Below are 21,075 nucleotides of genomic sequence, written 5' to 3'. Positions count from 1 at the left end.
TAAAAATTGTAGTAAGATAAGAACAAATTACATGATTCAACTAGTTACAGATTACTGAGGCAGACAAGTATGCATTTCTCCAAGTCATTGAGGAAGCTACATATCAGAAAGTCATGACAATGTAAATATATTTACTTGATAATGATGTAATCGCTGAGAAATCTCTGTATACAACATTGAAAGTTTGGCGTACAGTTGGAAATTATTGATCTGATGAATATTGATTGACAACAGATCTTCAAATTTTGTTTTTATAGCCGAATATTTTTATCAACTATAATAATCAGATGACTGTATCATGAAAAAACAAACCCACCTCAATCGGTTTCATGTACACTTCTTTCTTTTGTTCTAATCCCGTCTATGAAGCGTAGAATCCATGAGAGAATGCAATAGAAACTAAAAACAGGTAGAGTGTTTGAAAATCATGACTGGATAGACTGAAGAGTGGGGTTTGTCTCATTTTCTAATCCCCTATTTGAAATGTAAGAACCAATTACAGATGACCAAAAAGGAAAAACAAAGCATAATTTATCCCTGTTATTGAATATATGTGTACATATATATATATATATATATAGATCCTATATATAATGAAATATTTGATATATCATCAATGAGATAGTCTCTAACACGGACAAATAAGGTTTTTCTTTATTTTTTTACTTTTTCTATCTTAATATGGCTAGGCCACTGTACAAAGTGTGATGTTACTGTAGCATTTATTGCATTATTTGTTTTAATATGAGCTTATCCTTTTTTGGTTGAAAGCATATCTTATTATTAATAAACTTGCAACGAAATGGTAATTGAATGGATCAACTTCAATATTTTTGGAAAGGCTGAGTTTTGGACAATTGGTTGAATTTCTCCTTTGAATGTAAAATGAGTATACATAGCATTTCTATATAGAGATAAAAAGAAAATTCAAATGAGGAAAGCAATTGCAGTGTCAATATTCTTCTGTTTAGTTAACCAGGAACTACAACTTAAGGCTAAAAAGTTATAGCAGCTTATAGTTTCCTACAAATGTTCATTGAACATAACTTTTATATAACAGAGTAACAGATATGTATGTTTTATGAGTAATTAGATAAAACAGAAATGTTTTGCTTAGAGCTCTATCACATCGCTAAATCTAATCAGTTTTTGTTTGTAGAAATATAGATAACTTCCCTCCCTCCAACAGAAAAAAAACATAAATAATAACAATAAAATCAAATAAAATGCAAATAGTTTTGAAGCTTCGAAAGTAGATCATAAACTTAGTACAGATAGCAATGCAGAACACATTGTCGTCAAATAAACGATAAACTAATTAGAACGAAACTTTAGAAGAACTATTTAGACAAGAGGGGAACTAGACCTGACATGAACTATAAGAAAGCAGAGTATGCATTTCAAGATAACAAATTGAAGAAAGAAACACTCTTTATCTTCTTTGGTGATGCCTTCTAGTCCTCTGCTTTATGGTTCTATATTTCAACCACAAATATAATATTCTGTCTAAAACATCATCCACAGCATCAAAGTAGGCGACACTCCAAGACTTTCTCATTGCCATTACCAGAAAAGGAACAATAATTCCAGCTGCAAATCCCAATCCAACACTCAGGTAAAACCACTTATCAATGAAGCTGCCACCGTTACCATTATCCTTGGGAGTTGTCCATCCCTTATCTGGATCATCATCATCTTCATCACCTGGACATTTTACAGCAAGTGGACTACCACAAAGACCTGGGTTTCCAGTAAAGGAGGATGCTTCAAATGTTGTCAAATGAGATTTATAAGGGATCCTACCAGTTAAGTCATTGTTTGACAAATCCATGTAACCTAAAAATGAGAGTGTTGCCAAACTTTGAGGAATAGCACCTGACAACTTATTACTTGACAGATCAAGTGACGACAATTGCTTCAACTTTGAAATACTCCCTGGAATGTGTCCACTGATATGGTTTCTGGACAAGTTCAGAAACACCAAGCCTAGCAATTTTGTTATCTCTGCTGGAAGATATCCACTCAAATTATTTCCAGAGAGATCTAAGCTGACTACAAGGTAGAGGGTCTTGCTGAATATCAGAGACTGGTTTTTCATAGTCACAGCCAAGTTTTCTTCATAATAGCCAGGATAACTACCATACAACAGATTACTGTTATTGTTTTGAACTTGGGTCATAGCTTTGAGATACCCAAAACTAGAAGGTATGCTGCCATGGAATTGATTTCCCGCCAAGTCCAGGACTTGAATTGAACTTAAATTTGATAGAACTGTTGGAAGTTCTCCAGAAAATGCGTTCAACCTCAAGCAAAGAATCCTTAGGCTTGCAAAACCTTCTCCAATCCATGGTGGAATTTGACCCATTAATCTGTTGTTTCCGAGATCCATTGTCTCCAAACTCGATAAGTTTAGCAAAGATGATGGCAGCTCTCCTGATAACTTGTTGCCGCTAAGATGCAATGTTTGAAGCATGCCTAGTTGACCCAAGGAGCCAGGGATTTTTCCAGACAAACTGTTCTTACTAAGGTCTAATACCAATAGGATAGAACAATTTCCAATGCTTGATGGAATGCTTCCACTTAACTCGTTATTCGCTAGATTAATGACTTTCAGATGAGGATTGTTACCTATAGAAGCTGGGATTTCACCATTTATCTGGTTGTTAGAAATAGAGAGGAAACTCAATGAATCTCCATTTAAGTTGTTTGGAAGAGTACCAGAAAATTTATTTTTGGATAGATCAAGTGACTCAACATTGCCACTTGGAATAGGAATGGACCCATTGAAAAGATTTGAGCTGAAATCAACCATTGCACGCACAACTAAGTTTATTGGACTTGGTAGTTGTCCTTCCATTTGATTGTAGGAAACATTCAACAGTGATAGATTAGAGGAATGTTCCCAAAACCAGTCGGGTATGGAGCCAGAAATGCTAGCATTTGATAAATCCAAATATCGAAGCTGCTCTTGTGACTTAAGCCAAGCTGGAAATGAAGGACCCAAATGGCATGAACCTAATTGAAGATCCTCGACTTGGAATGGGGGAACCCAATTGGAACTGACATCAAAGGTGAAAGAGTTTGAAGACAGATATAAATCTTTTAGCTTAGAATGCTTTAAAAAATTGGTTTCAGTAAGGACACCCGTCAAATGATTCGAAGAAACATGGAATGAAGACAACTCGGAAAGTTGTCCCAAACTTTCTGGGAGTGTACCATTCAATTCATTCCCATCTAGCCGAAGGACGGAAAGATTTTATAGTAATCCCAAAGAAGCTGGGATATGACCATATAGAGAGTTTTCTGACAAATCAAGCTGTACAAGATTCTCGAGCTGAGACAGCCACTCTGGTAATTCACCAACCAAGTAATTGTCTGACAAGTCCAAGTTCTGCAGGCTAGGCAATGGCCTCCTAGAAAGGCAATTTTCTGTTCCTTCAAGGAATTCAGGTATAGTTCCTGTCACGTTGTTACGTGACAAACTAAAAAACACCAAGTTACAGAGTTTTCCAATAGACCTTGGAATCCCACCCTCAACATTATTGGAAAAAATATCGAAATAAATGAGAGATGTCAAATTTCCAATGGAACCAGGAAGTTTCCCATGTAGTTGAAGGGATGCTAAATCAAGGACTCGTATCTTCTCCCATCTTCCACTCAACAACTGATAGCAGCTTGCCCTAAGATCTTCATTACCAAGAAGATTTAGAACCTGCAAATTAGGCAGCTCACTAAAAGCAAGTGGAACTCTTCCAAACCAGCCACAGTTGCTTATATTCAAAGAAACGAGGCTGCTAATATTTACAAGCCAATCTGGAATTTTTGAGTCAAAGAGGTTGAAACTAAGATCAAGGACAGCAAGTGAGGATCTATTGACAAAGGGAAGAGGTGGAATGGAACCAGATAAGCTACAAGTAGATATGTGTAGCTCAGTTAAAGAAGGGAGCTTAGTTAGTGTCCAAATCCAGTCTGATCCTACCATTGAAAGATCAACCATATTCATCACAAGATGCTTTAGAGAGACAAGACCAGGTAGCCATTCAAAATTCTCAATATGTAAATTCCAAGAGTCTTTCAAATCTAAATACTCCAAGCTAGAGAGGTTTCCTAAATTTGAAGGAACGGTGCCACTAAACCCAGCACTTGAAAGACTTAGTTATTGCAAATTTTTCAACAATCCAAAAAATTCAGGAATTGGGTTATCATTGAATGTGTTGAAACTCAAGTCCAAATGTCTCAAGGACTTGAGTTTTGTCAATGAAGGTCTAATTTCCCCGCTAATGTTCCAGAATCCATACCTGCCAGGAGAATCAAAACCAGCTTTTGGATATGGATTATGGAGATCAACTGCAATAACAGCTCCAGTACTGTTCTCACAGCTTATTCCCCACCAATCACAGCAGTTGCGTCCCTTCCATGAAGAAAGCCGGTTTTCAGGATCATGAAGTCCATTCTTGAAGTCAATAAGAGCTTCTCGATCTGACTCCAAGCAGTTCATCAACTCAGCATCAGCGTGGCGAAGCAAATCTCCTATTATTATAGAACAGAGAATCACTAACTTTAATGAAGCCCTTTAATTGTTTCCATCAAAGCGTAAACAAAATTCAAATGATACTGTGCTTTTGTGAGAAGAAACTTCAACTTTCTTTTAATAAAGACTTGGAGAAGATAAAGAACAACAACTTCCAGCAACTGTGCCATTTTTCCAAGTCGTTGAGGAAACAACAATCAGAAAGTCATAAGAACGTAAATATCTGTTACTTGAAAATGATGTAACCAAGAAGTCTCTGTATATGATGTTGACAGCCACATTATTCCAAGTAGTATTATTCCCACAGAGACAGCATTATTCCAAGTGTACTATTTCTATCCAGGAAAAGTTTTCCAAGCAAGCATTGAATTGTCAAAAGGTTTAAAATTGCGTGAATGAATTGAAAGACCAAGACAGACCCAATTAAACAGTGAGGGCTGGGCCATCAACATTGTTTTGCATAATTATTCCTTATCACTACGAAAGTTCCGTTGTCCTACCAACCTTGAAGTACTGTCACATATAAGGAAGTTTTACCTACCCATGTTTAAAGTGGTAGACTTTCAAGGAAGATAATGGAGGTTGTCCAGCTATCTGCAAGTCTGCAAAAATATCTGCAAGACTGCAAAATAATTACATAATTTTCGCATAGGTTAATTAATTATTTGATCAATTAGTTACGAAATTTTCCAATTACATGTCAATTTGGTTCTTATCTACACCACTAGGAGTAACCCAACAAAAAGAAAGAAAAACTAGAAAAATGAGAGTTCAATGAGAGCCATCATGATAATGTAAATATATTTTTCCATTTTCCAATTACATGTCAGTTTGGTTCCCCTGCAAGTCATGTGACCTTGTAATACAGACAATTTTGGAATGTCTGATAATCAGCTTAATTGTTGCAAACCTGAAAGCAATTTTATTTCATGCCCCCACCGACACCAATAGACGACTGAATGAAAATATACCCTTTTGAATTTAGGACTTAAAAAAAAATAATAATAAAATAAAATAATTTAAATAACTCACAAACCGAGATACATGCCACAACTGATACCAGCATGAGTGGCATCCACGGCGATCTTCTTCTCTGCACAAAAATGAAATAGACAGTAAGCTTAATATAGAAACATTCAGATAAGCTACAATTTAGAGCCATTCAGATTCCCAAATCAACTTGAAAGAAACTCAAACCCCACAAAATCAAACTGAAAAAGCGCATTTGGGTTGGGTTGGTCAGGCAAATAAGAATCTAAGCAAGCATATTTCAAGCTTTATGGAGTTTTTGAAGCTTTGAAGCTTCGAAATTGCGTCAAGGAACAGAAGCCAAATAGTATTTATATATACCCATTGGCGCGAAGGCAAGTAATGACAATGGAAACTTGGGACGAAGTTTGTTCCATAAAATAGAGATGCGAAGAGAGAAAGCCCCACCATACGAGCAACAAAAACTTTGGAGAAGAAGACTAGATAGTCGTGTGGTGGCCATTTTGGTGACCTCCAAAGCAGTTGTGACGGTTTTGGTTTATAACGATAGATGATGAATTTATTTAGCCACGTTCAAGCAGCTCAAGAAAAATGTATATTTATTCAAATTAAAAAGTACACTGATAAACAATAATATTAATATTAATAATAATTATAAAAAAAAAAAAACACGAAACAAACAGATCAATAAACTAGAAAACAAACATTTACAAACAAAATGCCAAAATTTTAATAAATACTAATATTAAAATAATGAATGTTTGCATAAAATAGTAATACATATAAGTAAGATAATACCATTTTATCTTTTTATAGATATTTTTCTTCCTTATTTTACAAAATACTATATGCAAATAATAATAATAATAAAAAAAAGCTTGGATGGCACAATGTTTATTTATTTATTTATTTTTAATCAATCATATGTTTAGAATTTTAAATAAAATAAATTACTATGTTGAGAGTAATAATGAGAGGAGAAAGAAGAAAGAAAATGTTGTAGATTGATAAAGATAAAGGAGGAAAAAAATATTGAATTTATGAGTTACGTTGTCTAATAAATGATGTTAAATTTTATTTTTTTAAATAAACAAAACTAATAAATACCGAATTAGTTTAAAACTAATCTATAAAAAACTAATAAAACTAATAAATTTTATTTTATTATTATTATTTTGAAGAATCTGGTATAGGACCATACAAAAAGTTATAGGACAAATCAAGAAGAACAAGATTCTTAGGCTGACTTAGCCATTCGGGTAATTTACCAACCAAGTGATTGCTTGACAAGTTCCAAGAATTGTAAGATGGGCATTGGCATTCTAGAATGCAATTTTCTGTTTCTTCTAGAAATTCGGGTGAACTTCCAGTCAAGTTATTACTTGATATCAACAAAGAACTCAGATTGCAAAGTTTTGCAATAGTGCTAGGAATTTCACCTTCAATATTATTCCAAAAAAGATTTAAGTTGGTGAGAAACGTCACCAACTTAAATCTTTCGGCAGCTCGCCTAAACCAAGAGGAATCCTTCCAAAAGAAGGCACTATTGGTTATCTCTAAAGAAATGAAGCTACTGATATTGACAAGCCAATCAGGTACTTTTGAATTGAAGTAGTTAAAACTAAGATCTAGGACATCAAGAGAAGTTGTATTAACAAAGGTAAGAGTTGGAATGGAACCGGATAAGAGACAATTAGATAGATGCAACTCAGTTAAGGATATGGGAGCTTATTCAGTGTCCTAATCCACTCCGATCCTACCATAGAAAGTAAAACTTCATTCATTACAAGTTGCTTCAAAGAGACAAAGACCCATTGCCCATCAAGATTATCAACAATTAAACTCAAAGCCTCAACATCAAAACATTGCAAGCTAGAAAGGATTCCTAAATTAGGAGGAATTGCACCATTAAACCCAGCATTTAATAGGTTTAAATATTGCAAATTTTCCAAAGACCCAAAAAATACAGGAACTGGGCTGTCATTGAATGTGTTGAAACTCAAGTCCAAATGTCTCAAGCACTTGAGTTTTGTCAATGAAGGTCTTATATCCTACTAATGTTCCAAAACGTGTATCTGCGCGAAGAATCTAAATCATCGGGATGTGGATAATGGAGATCAACTGCTATAACAGCTACTGAACTGCTGTCACAACTTATTCCTCGCCATTGACAACATTTGCTTCCCTTCCATGAATAAAGACGGTTTTCAGGATCATGAAGACCATTTTGAATTCAGTAAGAGCTTCTCGGTCTAACTTCAAGCAATTCATCAACTCAGCATCAATGCTGGGAAGAAATTCTCTTGTCATAATGCAGAGAATAAGTAACATTAATGGAAGCCCTGTAGATATTGTCTTATATATATGTATGAAGAAAATCATACATATACATAAATTTATGTATATAGTTGTTTTAATATGGATATAATGATCATCACCGTCACTTTTCCAAATTTGTTGCATTTATTACACAAAAGGCTTACTTTATTAATGACATTTGTCATATTGTTTGAACTTTATGCATCCTAGCTTCATACCAATTGAATCTTCAATCTTGCTTTCTCTCGCTTCTTTCCCTGCAAATATATTAAAATATTCTTTTTTTTTTTTTTCCCTTCTTCTTGATATAAATACATACATATATATACAAATATACATATGTATTTGTTTTAACACCAATCATACTTCATACAAGTTTTCTTTATGGTACACATTAGAAAATAAAGAAAAAGATAAAACAGAGAATCCCTATTCAAATAGAAGAGATTTGGAAAGCCCCACAGAGTGATTTACGGTAGAAAACAGGTAGAAAATTTGATTAAAATAATGAGTAAATATAGATGGTTCCTTTAAAAAGCATTCCATAGTTCATAGAATGATATCTGAAGCGTATTTCAGGAGTTGGGTCATAATCAACGTCTCTGCAATTTTTTACTGAAAATGAGTGATCCACAGCTATATTATATCCAATTTAAATTACCACTCTAACTTCTACTTTCACCTGGTCAAAATTTGGTAGAAAAAACATCATAAAAGTTGTTTATCTTCTTCTATATTAGCTGTAGAAGTTCTATCACTTTGATTTAGAAACAAAAAAATAATAATAATAAGCTAGGCAGATGATTTAAATCATTAAATAACAACATAAGAGAGCACTACTACAATTATCAAATTTGTTTACTAAATTTTTTAACAAATTCGACAAGCCATTATGTGAATATGACAAAGTTGTGAAGCCCACCTAAAAAGTGAGGGATTGAACGAAGTTCTAAACTAAAAATGAATTTATAAGAGAAAAATAACAAACACGAAAAACAAAACAAGAGAGTTCTTAAGATTGTGGCTTTAGACTCATGTCCATGCTGATTACTAAGACAGTGAACACCACATGCTAATAAATAAATGCTTAAACTGGAAAATTAAAATATGAGAAAATTAACTGGAGATGTCAAGAACCAAATTTCTTCATTTCTCCATAATGAAAGGATTGACAATTAGTCCTACAAGTAGTCTGTGATAAGGGTATCAAATTAAAGAAAGAAAACAGATACCATCTTCTCTGTTGATGCCCTCTAGTCCTCTACTTCATGGTTCTATACTTCAACGATATATATAATATTTTGTCTAAAACACCATCCACTACATCAAAGTAGGCAACACTCCAAGATTTCAATTGCCATTATCAGAAAAGGAACAAGAATTCCTGCCGCAAATCCACAATACAACACTCAGGTAAAACATTGTAAAACCTTGTATCAATGAAGCTGTCACCATTAGTATTATCACTGGGAGTAGTCCATCACTTACTTGGATCATCACCATAATCACCTGGACATTTTACAGAAAGTGGACTACCATAGAGGCTAAGGTTTCCAGCAAAAAAGAATGCAGATACCCCAGGATTGAGAGTGTTGCCAAGCTTTGAGGAATAGCACTGGAGGACCGATTACTCGAGATATCAAGGGACGACACTTGCTTCAACTTCAAAATGCTTTCAGCAATGTGTCCACTGATATGGTTATTTGACAAGTTAAGGACCACAAAACCCAACAAATTTGCTATCGGTCTAGCTAGGAATATCTCCACTTAAATTATTACTTGAGAGGTCTAGACTGATTACAAGGGAAAGGGTCTTGGTGTATGTTGGAGGCTGGCCTTTTGCATTCACAACAAAGCTTTCAGAGTAGCATATATATATGGAACTTCGGAAAGCCACATATAACAGATAACAGTTAATGTTTTGCACTTGTAACATAGCTTTGAATTCTCCAAACCTAGCAGGAATACTCCTATTCAACTGATTTTCCAATGGGTCCAGAACTTAAACTGAAGTTAAATTTGATAGACCAGGTGGAAGTTCTCCAGAAAATGAATTGGACCTCAAGCTAAGAATTCTTAGTTGTTCAAAATCCTTTCCAATCCATGGAGGAATTCTACCCATATCTGTTGTTTCCATTAGTGTCTCCAAACCTGAGAAGTTCTGGAAAGATGATGGGAGCTCTCCGTAGAGCTTTCTGTCATTTTGGTGCAATGTTTCAAGCCTACCTAACCGACTCAAAGAGGCAAGAATTCTTCCGGACAAATGATTCATGGTGACATCTAGTACTTTGAGATGGAAACAATTCCAATGCTTGATGGAAGACTTCCTGTTAAGTTGTTATTGAAAAAAGATCAACAACTTCAAGATCAGGATTGTGACCTGTAGAATTTGGGATTTCTCCTTTTATCTGGTTTTCAGAAATAGAGAGGAAATTCAAGGAATCACTTATGTAATTTGGAATAGTACCAGAAAGTTTATTTTTCAGTAGATCAAGTGATACAACATTGCCATTTGGAATAGAAGTGTACCCACTGAAGTTGTCTGAGCTGAAATCAACCACTGCACCAGAACCAAAATTAACAAATCCACATGAAGGAAACTTTAGTGTACTTGATAGACGATCTACTAATTGATGAAAGGAAACATTCAACCATGTTAAGATAGATGAATATTCCCAAAATCAATAGGGTATGGAACCAGAAATGCTTGCGTTTGAAAAATCCACATAGTAAACTTCCTTTTGTGACTTTAGTCAAGCAGGAAATGGAGGACCCAAATGACATGAACCCATATGAAGTTCCTAGACTTGGAATGCAGGAACCCAATTGGAACTGACATTCAAGGTGAAAGAGTTTAAAGATAGTAACATTGCCCATCAAGTGGTTGAGAGAAACATCAAATGAAGACAACTTAGAAAGCCAAACATTCAGGGAGAGTCCCATTTAGTTCATTTCCTACTAGTCTCAGATCAGTAAGATTTTGCAATAATCCTCAAGAAGCTAGGATGGAATGGAAGCATATAGAAAGTTATAATCCAAACCAAGCTGAACAAGATTCTTCAGCTGACCTAGCCATTCTGGTAATTTACCAACCAAGTGATTGCCTGACAAGTCCAAATATTGCAAACCAGGCAATGGCGTCCTACAAAGGCAATTTTTTGTTCCCTCAACGAATTTAGGTAAAGATCCAGTCAAGTAATTTCTTACCATAAGAAAAATATTTCAGGTTGCAAAGTTTCCAATAGAGCTTGGAATCCCACCCTCGACATTATTTGACCAAAAATCTTAGTGACTGAGAAATGGAAGCAGGAAGTTTCCCATGTAGACTATTGTATGTAAAGTCAAGGACTAGTATCTTCTTCTGTTGCCCAACCAACAATTGATGGCAACTTGCTATTAGATCATAATTTCTATCAAGGTATAAAAACATCAAATCTGGCAGGTCATTAAAACCAAGTGGAATGCTGCTACGCAATTCACTATTGCTTATGTCCAAAGGAACGAGGGTACTAATATTTAATAGCCAATGAGGCATTTTTGAATTGAAATTGTCAAAACTAAGATTAAGGATAACAAGTGAAGTTAAATTTACATAAGGTAAGAGATCGAAAGAAACCAGATAAACTGCAATCAGACAGATGCAACTCAAACAAGTAAGGGAGCTGATTTTAGTGTCTTAAGCCAGTCTAATCCTACCACTGAAAAATAACTTTATTCATTAAAGATGCATTAGAGAGACCAGACCGTTTACCCATTCAAGATTATCAACTAGTAAAATTATTGATGTAGAACCCAGGATCTTGACACCAAAATATTGCAACTTACAGAGGTTTCCTAAATTTGGAGGAAGTGCACATGTAAACCCAGCTTTTGAGAGGTTTAGGTACTGCAAATTTTTCAAAGATCGGCAAAAAATTCAGGAATTGGATTGTCATTGAATGTGTTGAGCTTAAAACTCAAGTCCAAATGGCTCAAAAGACTTCAGCTATGTCAATGAAAGTCTAATCTCCCCACTGAGGTTCTAGAATGAATACCTGTCAAAAGAATCAAAACCATCTCGACATGGATTATGAAAATCAACTGCAATAACAGTCCCAGTACTGCTCTCGCAGCTTATTCCCCGCTATTGACAACAGTTGCTTCCCTTCCATGAAGAAAGCTGGTTTTCAGGATCATGAAGACCATTCTTGAAGTTGATAAGAGCTTCTTGGTCTACCTCCAAGTAATTCGTCATCAGCATTAGGAAGAAATTGTCTTGTCAGACAGCAGAGAATCAGTATCATTAATGGAAGCCCTGTAATTGTTATGATCAGAGGTGTAATCTTTATGCATGAAACTATCGATGGAATTTCAATCTAAACTTTGTTTTGGTAAAGAGAAGGAAGAACTTTATTTATACATAATACATTACAAAGATAAGAGGAATGGTTATTGAAAATAAGAGCAATGAAATATTTGAATGATTGAATTCAATGAGGAACAGTTGCGGACTACTGAATCGTCACAAAGGCGTCAATGAAATGGAAAGAGATCATATTACTGGTAAAGGATTTAACATGCTACATCTGGAGTTGTATGTCCTTGTAGACAAGAAGACTTCTGAAGAAAATCTCCTCCATAGCCAATTTCTTCTAACCCACTTGACAACATTAATTCTTAAAAAATTAAAAAAATAAAATAAAATAAAAAATAAAAAAATAAACACCCATCATCAGACTACTACTGAATCATGACTAACAGACCCACCTTTTAATTAATGTTTGACATTACATGCCTCTGATCAGTTAACAAGTAACTATAATTTCCATAAGGCTACAGAACTTGTAGAAACTTGTCATTTCCAACAATGTTGATTTGAAAACTACTTTTACATAAATAATTAGTTAGACAAGCTAGGGATAGTGAATCTCATAGTCTATTTGTGGTTATATAATAATCTAAATGTTAAGGAACCCCATGTCCTTCAGGCTTTCAATAGTGTCCCTAAGACTCACTTCCAGAGGAATGAAGTTCACACCCAAACCTTTTGCTTTCTCCTTGGATACTTGGTGAGGCTTCCCACTTTCCCATCTTGAAATCATGAAAAACAGAAACATTCTTAACACTCAATCATATCACTATATATCATCAAATTTTTTCTTCTATAAAAATTATGTCATGGTTTTGAATCTTGGAAAGTATATAATAGAATAGTATAGTTAATAGATGAGAAACACATTGTCAAAGAAACATATTACTATTTAGAAATGAAAGTTTAGAAGAACTATTATTAGGTAGGTAAAAAGGGAAATCAACAAGTAACAAGACCTGAAATAACCAGTAAGAAATGTAAATTGAACTTTTCTTGAGCAGATGAAAACTTACTTTTCTGGAAGTCTCAAAGCAGGGTAATGTTTTTGTACAATCTTCAAAGCCTCATAGATATGCATAACATCTCCAACTAAAATGTATCTTCCACTTGCAGATGGAACTTCAAATGCCAGAATATGTGCAATTGCAACATCTCTGACATCCACAAATCTATACACTCCGGTGGGGAAGGTTTGAGCTCCTGCAGTACAATTACAAGCATATATAAAAATTATACGCACCACATTTTATCTAGTTAACATATGCCAGAAAGTCACTTCATTAGGCTACAGTTTCAACAGACTACTTAAATTACTAGTTACCTATAACAACAGAAACATATTTAATAACAGAACTTAGTTTAGGAAAAAGAGTTTCCGAACTATACCAGTTATATGATCCAGAACTAATTCTATAGAGAAATTAAGAGTTGGCTGTAAGAGAGGACCAATCACAAGTCCTGGATTTAGAGTCACTAAGTCAATCCCATTTTCTTTTGCAAATTTCCATGCAGCCTCTTCAGCTAAAGTTTTTGAAAGCATATACCACAACTGGAAAAGGAAAAGAAACAATTATAGTTGGAATTGGAGTACAGTAGTGCAGAATTAAATTGACATAGTCGTAACAGCTACAGCATTCAATAGTGAAAGCTGAAATGCATAAGCAACCATGGAAAAATATATATATATATAAAAATCATTTTGGTCTTATAACGGAGAATGGAAACCATGGAAACTTGGGAGTAGTGATATTCAGGAAAGCAAAATCATTATAATATCAGCAAAGAACACCACAAGCGGAGCTACAGAAGCTTCAAAATTATCATTAAGAAGAAAAGGCGACAAGAGAGACATATTGAACACCAGAAGATGCATGACAACTTCAAAGAAACTTTCTATCAGAAAGCAGAACGGGAGAACAGTATATTGTTGAAGAAAAAATGAATTTACACTTTACACATTCAATGAACTCCTATACAATCAGATTTAGGCAATGGCTAGGTGCCATTTCAAATTTGTTCTATCTTCTTTCTTCTAAAAATATCATTGATAATTTTGCCGAAAAGAAAATAGAAAAGAGATTCAAGTACGGATAAATTATCACATAAATGTGCACCTTCAACTCCTCACAAAAAGCTGGATCTGAAAACCAAGTCTCATCAACTACCACATCAGGTGTCAGAGGTTTTCCATTGAAGGAAACTGAAGCAATGGAAGATGTTAGAATGACCCTCTTTACAGAAGGAGTTTTTGCGCATGATCTGAGAACATTAAGTGTCCCCTTCACCGCAGGGTCAATTAGCTGTGCCTGAAATATGGAGAAAATAGTAATTGCAGTTTGCATATTAATTCTGTACAAGAAAATATGAAGCACTATCCTTTCTTAAGTAGAGCCTGTTAATTTATCTTACATTTTTTTATGCATCCACATGCTTTCTAGTGAATTAAGAGAAACATAGTAAACAACTATGATTAGGAATAATCTAAAAATGACACAGATGGCGATGGAAATATGACAATAATGACACCGTCTTCTTTTCTTTTCTTTTCTTCTTCCATTTTTGTTTTTTATTCTAATTGATGATTTTTCTCAACAAACGAAGGCTGTATTTCCAACTAATTCCGATTCTGTCTTGTCATTTCCTCTCATTCCCACCATCTTCACGTCAATGGAAATCAATGATTTGATTAGGGAATTTGAATAATCAACATAAAGAAAGAGCAAGTCATTGCAATTTTGGTTAAAATTGGAATTGTCCATGTATGGAAAATTTCAGGACAGGTTTAACAGTATAACTACTAACCTGTGGATCAGTGGCTAAAGTTGAACTAAATACAGGGGATGCAGTGTGGAAAACACCTCTACAGCCATCAACCACAGCATCAAAACCTCCTTCATCCAATAAATTTGCTTTAAACAAATGGAGTCTTTCCCTAGCTCCATCCAGTGAAAGCAAGTGTTCTGTTTTCTTCGGATTATCTATCACATACATAAACAGAACTAACATTTCACCTGAGAATTCGTAAAGCTAAAAAAAACAATGGAACCTACACTTAACATATGCTTTCCTTCTGCTTTAACATATAGAACATCAAACATTTTCTATAAAATATCAAAATCCACAAACCTCACTGAATCCAAGCCCTAATTTCATCTTCTAATTGGATTAAACTTCTAAAAGTATTTAGCAAACGCCAGATTTATTTCACAGTGCTATGGTGTTTTGCAGTTTTATCTGCAGCTTAAGTGGTAGGTTTTGCTCATTATAATCAACACAAACAAGGATTTATCAACAAAATTGCAACATCAGCATTACCCGAATTCCGAATGTTGCTACTCGGATTAAGATTCTGGGATTTACATATTTCTTTCAGCAATTTAACAACAATCAAAACCCAGAACTTGGAATTCAAAACTATCCACACAGAACTATTCCATACAATTTTTTGTTAAAAAGGAGAGTAAAAGGAGTAACTTGGGTCACGAACAGAGGCTTTGACAGTGTATCCCCTTTGTAATAAGAGCTTCACCAGCCATGACGCTATGTACCCAGAAGCTCCTGTTACACACACCACCTTTCCTTCTCCACTCATCCTCTTTCTCTCTCTCTCTCTCTCTCTCTCTGCCCGCAGGCTGAGGAGCTTCACAAAAATTTGTTCTTTTTAAAATATAAATTACTAAATTGGACTTTTTTCTTTCTTTCTTTCTTTCTTTCTTTTTTTATTTTTATTTTTATTTATTTATTTATTTTTTTTACTGCTCTTATTTATTTATTTATTTATTTTGAAAATTGAGGCCCAAAAGACTAATAATTGAAGCCCAAAAGAGGGGAAAAAAACAAAAAAATTCCAACTGTCAGTATTAAATTGGAACTTGACAACACAGAGCTACCTTCTAATGGTTTAACCTTTTCTTATCAAATCATTAGCAATGAAGAGTGTTTATATGATTAATTACGTTGAAAATATCTTTGGATAAAGATTTTTTCTTCCACTAACATACATAAAATATGCTGGAAATTTAATTTAATTTAATTTTTTTTTCCAAAGTTTCATAATATGTAAAAAAGCACAAACGTCTTCAAAAGTGCTTCTACCAACATAAATTGTACATCTAATTCAAATTGATATCTTTGAAAGCAGTGGGCTTCCTTTTCCTCTCAGATTTTGCATGAGTACTTTAGGAACCTTTAAATAATCATCTCTCAATGTAACAACGTGGATGGAAAACACATTGTTTTAGCTATTCTTTTGATAGTTAGTTTGCTGGCTTTCTGTTAGATGTTATGTAAATTCCTTTTTCAGTTTAGTCAGCTTAATACAATATCTAGCCGTGGCTACAGAGGAGTTGTAATCCATTCAGAAATATCAAATAAAAGTTCTTGGAAGTTAAGATTTTTGTTCTATGAATTCTTAAATCTTGAGAGGAAGACTGGGGGATATGATTTTGTAAACTTAATGAAAGCATTACTTTTCTTATCAGACAAACTTGATAAAAGGTGAAGAAAAAGCTAACATCAGGGGTCAATTGCTCTTCACAAACTTTTTCTTCCTTTCCGATTAAAAGGGTTTCTGTCAAAATAAAAATAAGTACATGAGGCATGCATTTTCGAAGTGTGAAATATAATTTTTACAAGTAATCTATGATAGAGGAAACAAACTGAAGAAAGAAAACACTCTTATGTTCTCTGGTGTTGCCTTCTAGTTCTCTGCTACATGGTTCTATATTTCAACAAAATAAATAGTATTCTTTCTAGAACATCATCCACAACATCAAGGTAGGCTTCCAAGATTTTTCTAAATGCCAATATGAAACAAGGAACTATAATTCCTGCTGTAATTCCTGATCCAACACAAGTAAAACAACTTGTAAATAAAAGCTATCACCACTACTATTATCCTTAGGGGCTTACTTATCTGAATCCTTACCTAGGGGCCTACTTATCTGAATCCTTACCCCAATATTTTACAGCAAGTGGAAAACCAAAAAGACCTGGATTTCTAGAAAAAAGAAGATGCATCAAATGTAGACATATGAGCTTCACATGGGATTCAACCAGATAATGGTTTTATATTTTGGACTCGTAATTAAAAGTAGAAAACTGATTTGCTGCTAGTTCCAGGACTTGTATTGAACTATAATTTGATAGAACTGGTAGAAGATCTTTGGAGAATGCCTTGCCCCTCAAGCTAAGAATCTTCAGACTTTCAAAACCTTCTCCAATCCAAGGTGGAATCTGTTGTTTCCAAGATCCCGTGTTTCCAAGCCATGAGTTCCGGAAAGATGATGGAAGCTCTCCAGAGAGCTTTTTGTAATTTAGGTGCAATGTCTAAAACATACTTAGTTGATCCAAGGAACCAGGGAATTTTTCCTGACAAATTGTTCTTACTTGAGGTCTAGTGCTTAGGTGGAAAGAACCAGATAACCTACAATAAGAAAGATGCAACTCAATTAATGATGGGAGCTTACTTAAGTGTCCTAATCCAGTCTGATCCTGCCCTAGATTATCAACATGTAAACTCTAAGAGTACTTCAAATCGAAATTCTGCAAACTAGAGAGTTTTCTAATTTGGAGGAACAGCAGCATAAAACACAGCATTTGAGAGGTTTAGATACAGCAAAATTTTCAAAATCCAAAAAATTCAGGCATTGTTTTCCATTGAGTGTGTTCAAACTCAAGTCCAAATGCCTCAAGAACTTCATTTTTTCCAGTGAAGGTCCAATTTCTCCACTTGAGGTTCCAGAATCCATACCTATCAGAAGATTCAAAAATTTTGTGGATAAGGGTTATGGGGGTTAACTGCAATAACAGCTCCTGCATTGCTTTCGCAGCTTATTCCCCACCATTTACAGAAGTTTCTTCCATTCCATGAAGAAAGCCTGTTATCATTCTTGAAGTCAATAAAAGCTTCTTTTTCTAAATCCAAGCAATTCATCAAATAAGCATCAGTGTTGGGAATCAGTCCTATTGTCATAAAGCATAGAATTGGTAAAGTTAGCAAAAGAAAAAAGAAAAAATGCATAGAATCAGTTAAACCAATAATTTCTCCATCACCTCAACTCGCTCAATATAATATTTAAGCAAGAAACTATCAGTTGAATTCCAATATATTTATGGTGAAGAAGTAGAAGAAGAAGGCTTTACTTTCGTACTATACGACAGGGAATTAATAGTTATTGCAGGGTAGAATATCAGAACAAATTCCAACCAACAAAAAGATAAAAATAGAAAAATTTGAATTCAATGAGCAAGTCAAGTATGGAGTCATTAATGACTTGAGTTAGGCTGCCTTTTTTCCGGTTCATGAGGTTACCACATGTGAAGCTACAAAAGTTCTCATCGCCAATTTCTATAACAATATTAACATACAATTACAAGCCTACAGCTACAAACCTATAAGAAGTTCAAGCTAGAATGCTACTACCAAAAGTTACCATGTTTAAACAACACAATTTCTGGGTTTTTATTGTCACAAAATGTTACAACTCAGACTGAAATCAGAAATACTAGACTTCTTACTCGTCTCTGTAGAAGAAATATATGGTAACAGAGGAAGAAGCTATTTCAAACTGCTGGATCTTTCTACTAATCTCAGACAGTCTACGAGGTACAGAACATGCATAACGTGAATAATGAATGGAAATTGTTTTCATTGCTTTTGCATTTTTGAGCAGGTACTTGATCAGCTCTATCTCATTCTGCTCTCCATTAATCTCCACTTCTAATTCTTTCAATGAGTGGACAAATTTCAGATTTTGAGACTCCCAATACTCTGCAGTATAACATATCTTCTCCTGTGATGATGTTGAGAAAGACATGAAATGCTGGAAAGAAAGAAAACCACAACATGGATAATAACAAATGTGCAGATTAGCAGCTAGGAATACCGGTCTATGTACACCCATGAGCTTAAAGGTAAATTTTAAACAAGGAAAAAAATACCAAATATGACTAAATTAAAAATCACTGTTTCTAAATGACATATGAATATAATATCAAGATAATCAATTTGTGATGAAAATTCTCATAAGACATGGTATTGCTTACCCCTTCAAAAAGGCCATTGTGAGTTTCCTGTATTTTCAGAGTATTTAAATGTGGCATTGAATTGAGTAAGGACGCTATAGAAGGTGTTTTGTTGCCAAAATCAGTGCCAATAATAGTCAACGAATGCAAGTCATAAAATTCCGGCAGCAATGCTTGCGAAGAAATTCCCTACAAGGTTAAGAATGTTAAATGCCCGATTTACACGGAGAGGAATAAATTCAAATAGCTGAAAGAAGAATTGGAAACACAAATACAATTTTGTTGATGATTACAAGCAAACCTTAATAGAACAGTCATGTATAGACATTGATGAAACCCGGTGCATTGATCGAAGAACTTTACCAATAATTCCATTATCCAAGGCCTCATGCTGGATTGGAGTAAAAACTACAGATATATCAGCAGAGCACAAAGATTCTAAATTACTTCACAAGCGTAATTAGAAGCAGGCCCATCCCAAAAAAGCCATTCAAGTTTTGGAGCATGTAATGTAAGCGACTGTAAAACTTTGAAATCAGGCGGACAAAATATACGCAGATTTTTAAGTCTCCTCGCTGAAACTTTGATATTGAAATCACGGGCACTGGAAACAATATCCTCAAGTATTAAGTCTTCAAGTGATGAAGAACTAATGTTGAGCCCATTTTGAACAGAAACTACATCAAGGCATAGCTTCTTCAGCGACTTGCAGCTCGAAATCCACTCATCAAACTTAAGTGAAACACGCAAAGCTACCAACTTCAAATTCTGAAGCCCCCAGATGAAGAGGTGGGCACGCAAGCCATTGAGACCCAAGCACACCTCCAAATCTCTTAAACAAGCAGAATTCAAGACACCACTAGGCAAAGTAAAGATGTTAAAGTTAATCAAGTTCAAACAAATCTTTTTAACATGGAGCCTGCTTGCCTCGAGTACCCAGTCACCAATGTGAAATCCAATATCATCATAAAAAAAGTGACTATAAATTTTTACTTTAAAAGTATGAATATCAATCCCATTACGCAAGTACAAAAACCGCTGTAGAAATAAGCAAAACCTATAAAAAAATTTATCATTATAGATCTTTTCTAAACTAAGGGTCAAGAATGGAGATGACAAGCAATTCTTTCTGCATCTCTTAGACAACGTAGAAACACGTGCAACGTCATCAATATTTAACAGAGAAATAATTTTATGAAAAATGTGATCCGCAAGCTCGCTCAAAAAATCAATTTGTTTTGATTTTCGTCGCGGTCGCTGTTCCATAATGATTTTATGAAACTGTACTCGCTGACCTTGTTTTACGGAGATAAATATAGTCAAAAATCCCTTCCTTCATAGAAGCTCAAAGAGCAGGGGTTCACTAACCTTGGTCAGCACCACTGGAGAGAGAGCTTGAAGCAAAGAGAACTTGTTTGGGGTTTGGAAGATATAGATTAGAGAGAAATGGAAGAAACGGATGGAAAAAAGCTGAGAAGGTAGAGAGCCAGGGTTTCCAGGCAAAAATATCTGAAATTTAGCGTAAGACTTTGACTACTCACCGACCTAATTTAGGAAAGGATTTGACTACAGATTGGATGGTGGGTTTTATTAACGTATTAAGTTTTTGTTTTTTATCTAATTATTTATAGTTTGTTTATTTTAATTATTAATAATTATGGTTTAAAATGTCATTATTAATAACAGTTTTTTTTTTTTTTAAATTGTCATTTAAAACATATCCATATTTTAATAAAATATAGACAACCATATAGAAACGAATTGGTTAATGATATTTAAAATTTATTAAATATATCAATTAATTATGAATGTGATAAAAAAAAATAAAACCAAAATCAAAAACAAAAATAAAGATGAA

General features: G+C 34.4%; 2 protein-coding genes and 1 pseudogene across 6 annotated transcripts; all 3 read right to left on the bottom strand.

The window, feature by feature from the left end:
• Nucleotides 1-1,199: 1,199 nt before the first annotated feature.
• LOC125422279 (receptor-like protein EIX2) lies at nucleotides 1,200-6,069 on the bottom strand (annotated as a pseudogene).
• A 2,898-nt stretch (nucleotides 6,070-8,967) lies between these two features.
• LOC107418898 (phenylacetaldehyde reductase) lies at nucleotides 8,968-15,848 on the bottom strand. 3 transcript variants are annotated; one of them, XM_060814097.1, is made up of 6 exons: nucleotides 15,666-15,848; nucleotides 14,994-15,169; nucleotides 14,306-14,497; nucleotides 13,578-13,740; nucleotides 13,205-13,391; nucleotides 8,968-12,134 (listed from the first exon to the last, which is right to left on the bottom strand). In XM_060814097.1, exons 1-6 carry the CDS (start codon nucleotides 15,781-15,783, stop codon nucleotides 12,080-12,082), a joined length of 891 nt encoding a protein of 296 aa, XP_060670080.1. In that variant the 5' UTR covers nucleotides 15,784-15,848; the 3' UTR covers nucleotides 8,968-12,079. The 3 variants fall into 3 exon arrangements, with proteins under 3 accessions (XP_060670080.1, XP_015883079.3, XP_024929679.3); XM_016027593.4 differs by lacking the exon at nucleotides 8,968-12,134 and adding an exon at nucleotides 12,564-12,910 and having other exon boundaries at nucleotides 15,666-15,845; XM_025073911.3 differs by lacking the exon at nucleotides 8,968-12,134 and adding an exon at nucleotides 12,564-12,910 and having other exon boundaries at nucleotides 15,679-15,844.
• An 875-nt stretch (nucleotides 15,849-16,723) lies between these two features.
• Nucleotides 16,724-20,764, bottom strand: LOC112491691 (uncharacterized). Of its 3 annotated transcripts, none has more exons than XR_009635551.1 (6): nucleotides 19,746-20,763; nucleotides 19,519-19,608; nucleotides 19,239-19,406; nucleotides 18,711-19,015; nucleotides 17,944-18,155; nucleotides 16,724-17,616 (listed from the first exon to the last, which is right to left on the bottom strand). XR_009635551.1 is itself a non-coding variant. In XM_048474412.2 (6 exons), exons 1-5 carry the CDS (start codon nucleotides 20,481-20,483, stop codon nucleotides 17,956-17,958), a joined length of 1,416 nt encoding a protein of 471 aa, XP_048330369.2. In that variant the 5' UTR covers nucleotides 20,484-20,764; the 3' UTR covers nucleotides 16,724-17,616; nucleotides 17,944-17,955. The 3 variants fall into 3 exon arrangements, 2 of the variants coding, with proteins under 2 accessions (XP_048330369.2, XP_060670079.1); XM_048474412.2 differs by having other exon boundaries at nucleotides 17,944-18,070; nucleotides 19,746-20,764; XM_060814096.1 differs by having other exon boundaries at nucleotides 17,944-18,070; nucleotides 18,711-18,985; nucleotides 19,746-20,762.
• Between the last annotated feature and the right edge of the window lie 311 nt (nucleotides 20,765-21,075).

This window comes from Ziziphus jujuba, chromosome 2, assembly GCF_031755915.1.
Source record: "Ziziphus jujuba cultivar Dongzao chromosome 2, ASM3175591v1".
Classification (NCBI taxonomy): Eukaryota; Viridiplantae; Streptophyta; class Magnoliopsida; order Rosales; family Rhamnaceae; genus Ziziphus; species Ziziphus jujuba.
The sequence above is the reverse complement of the archived record's forward strand: the minus strand, read 5'-3'. Positions and strand labels throughout refer to the sequence as shown.

Excerpts from the sequence above, each read along its gene's own strand:
- LOC107418898 (XM_016027593.4), bottom strand. The coding sequence starts at position 15,783 with ATGAGTGGAGAAGGAAAGGTGGTGTGTGTAACAGGAGCTTCTGGGTAC. Across the intron at positions 13,741-14,305 it reads CTTTTTGTGAGGAGTTGAAG|TTGTGGTATATGCTTTCAAA; the intron begins GTGCACATTTAT and ends TTCCTTTTCCAG. Across the intron at positions 12,911-13,204 it reads GCTTTGAGACTTCCAGAAAA|ATGGGAAAGTGGGAAGCCTC; the intron begins GTAAGTTTTCAT and ends CATGATTTCAAG.
- LOC112491691 (XM_048474412.2), bottom strand. The coding sequence starts at position 20,483 with ATGGAACAGCGACCGCGACGAAAATCAAAACAAATTGATTTTTTGAGC. Across the intron at positions 19,016-19,238 it reads ACAATGGCCTTTTTGAAGGG|CATTTCATGTCTTTCTCAAC; the intron begins GTAAGCAATACC and ends CTTTCTTTCCAG. Across the intron at positions 18,071-18,710 it reads TATTTCTTCTACAGAGACGA|GCTTTCTTCATGGAATGGAA; the intron begins GTAAGAAGTCTA and ends GAATGATAACAG.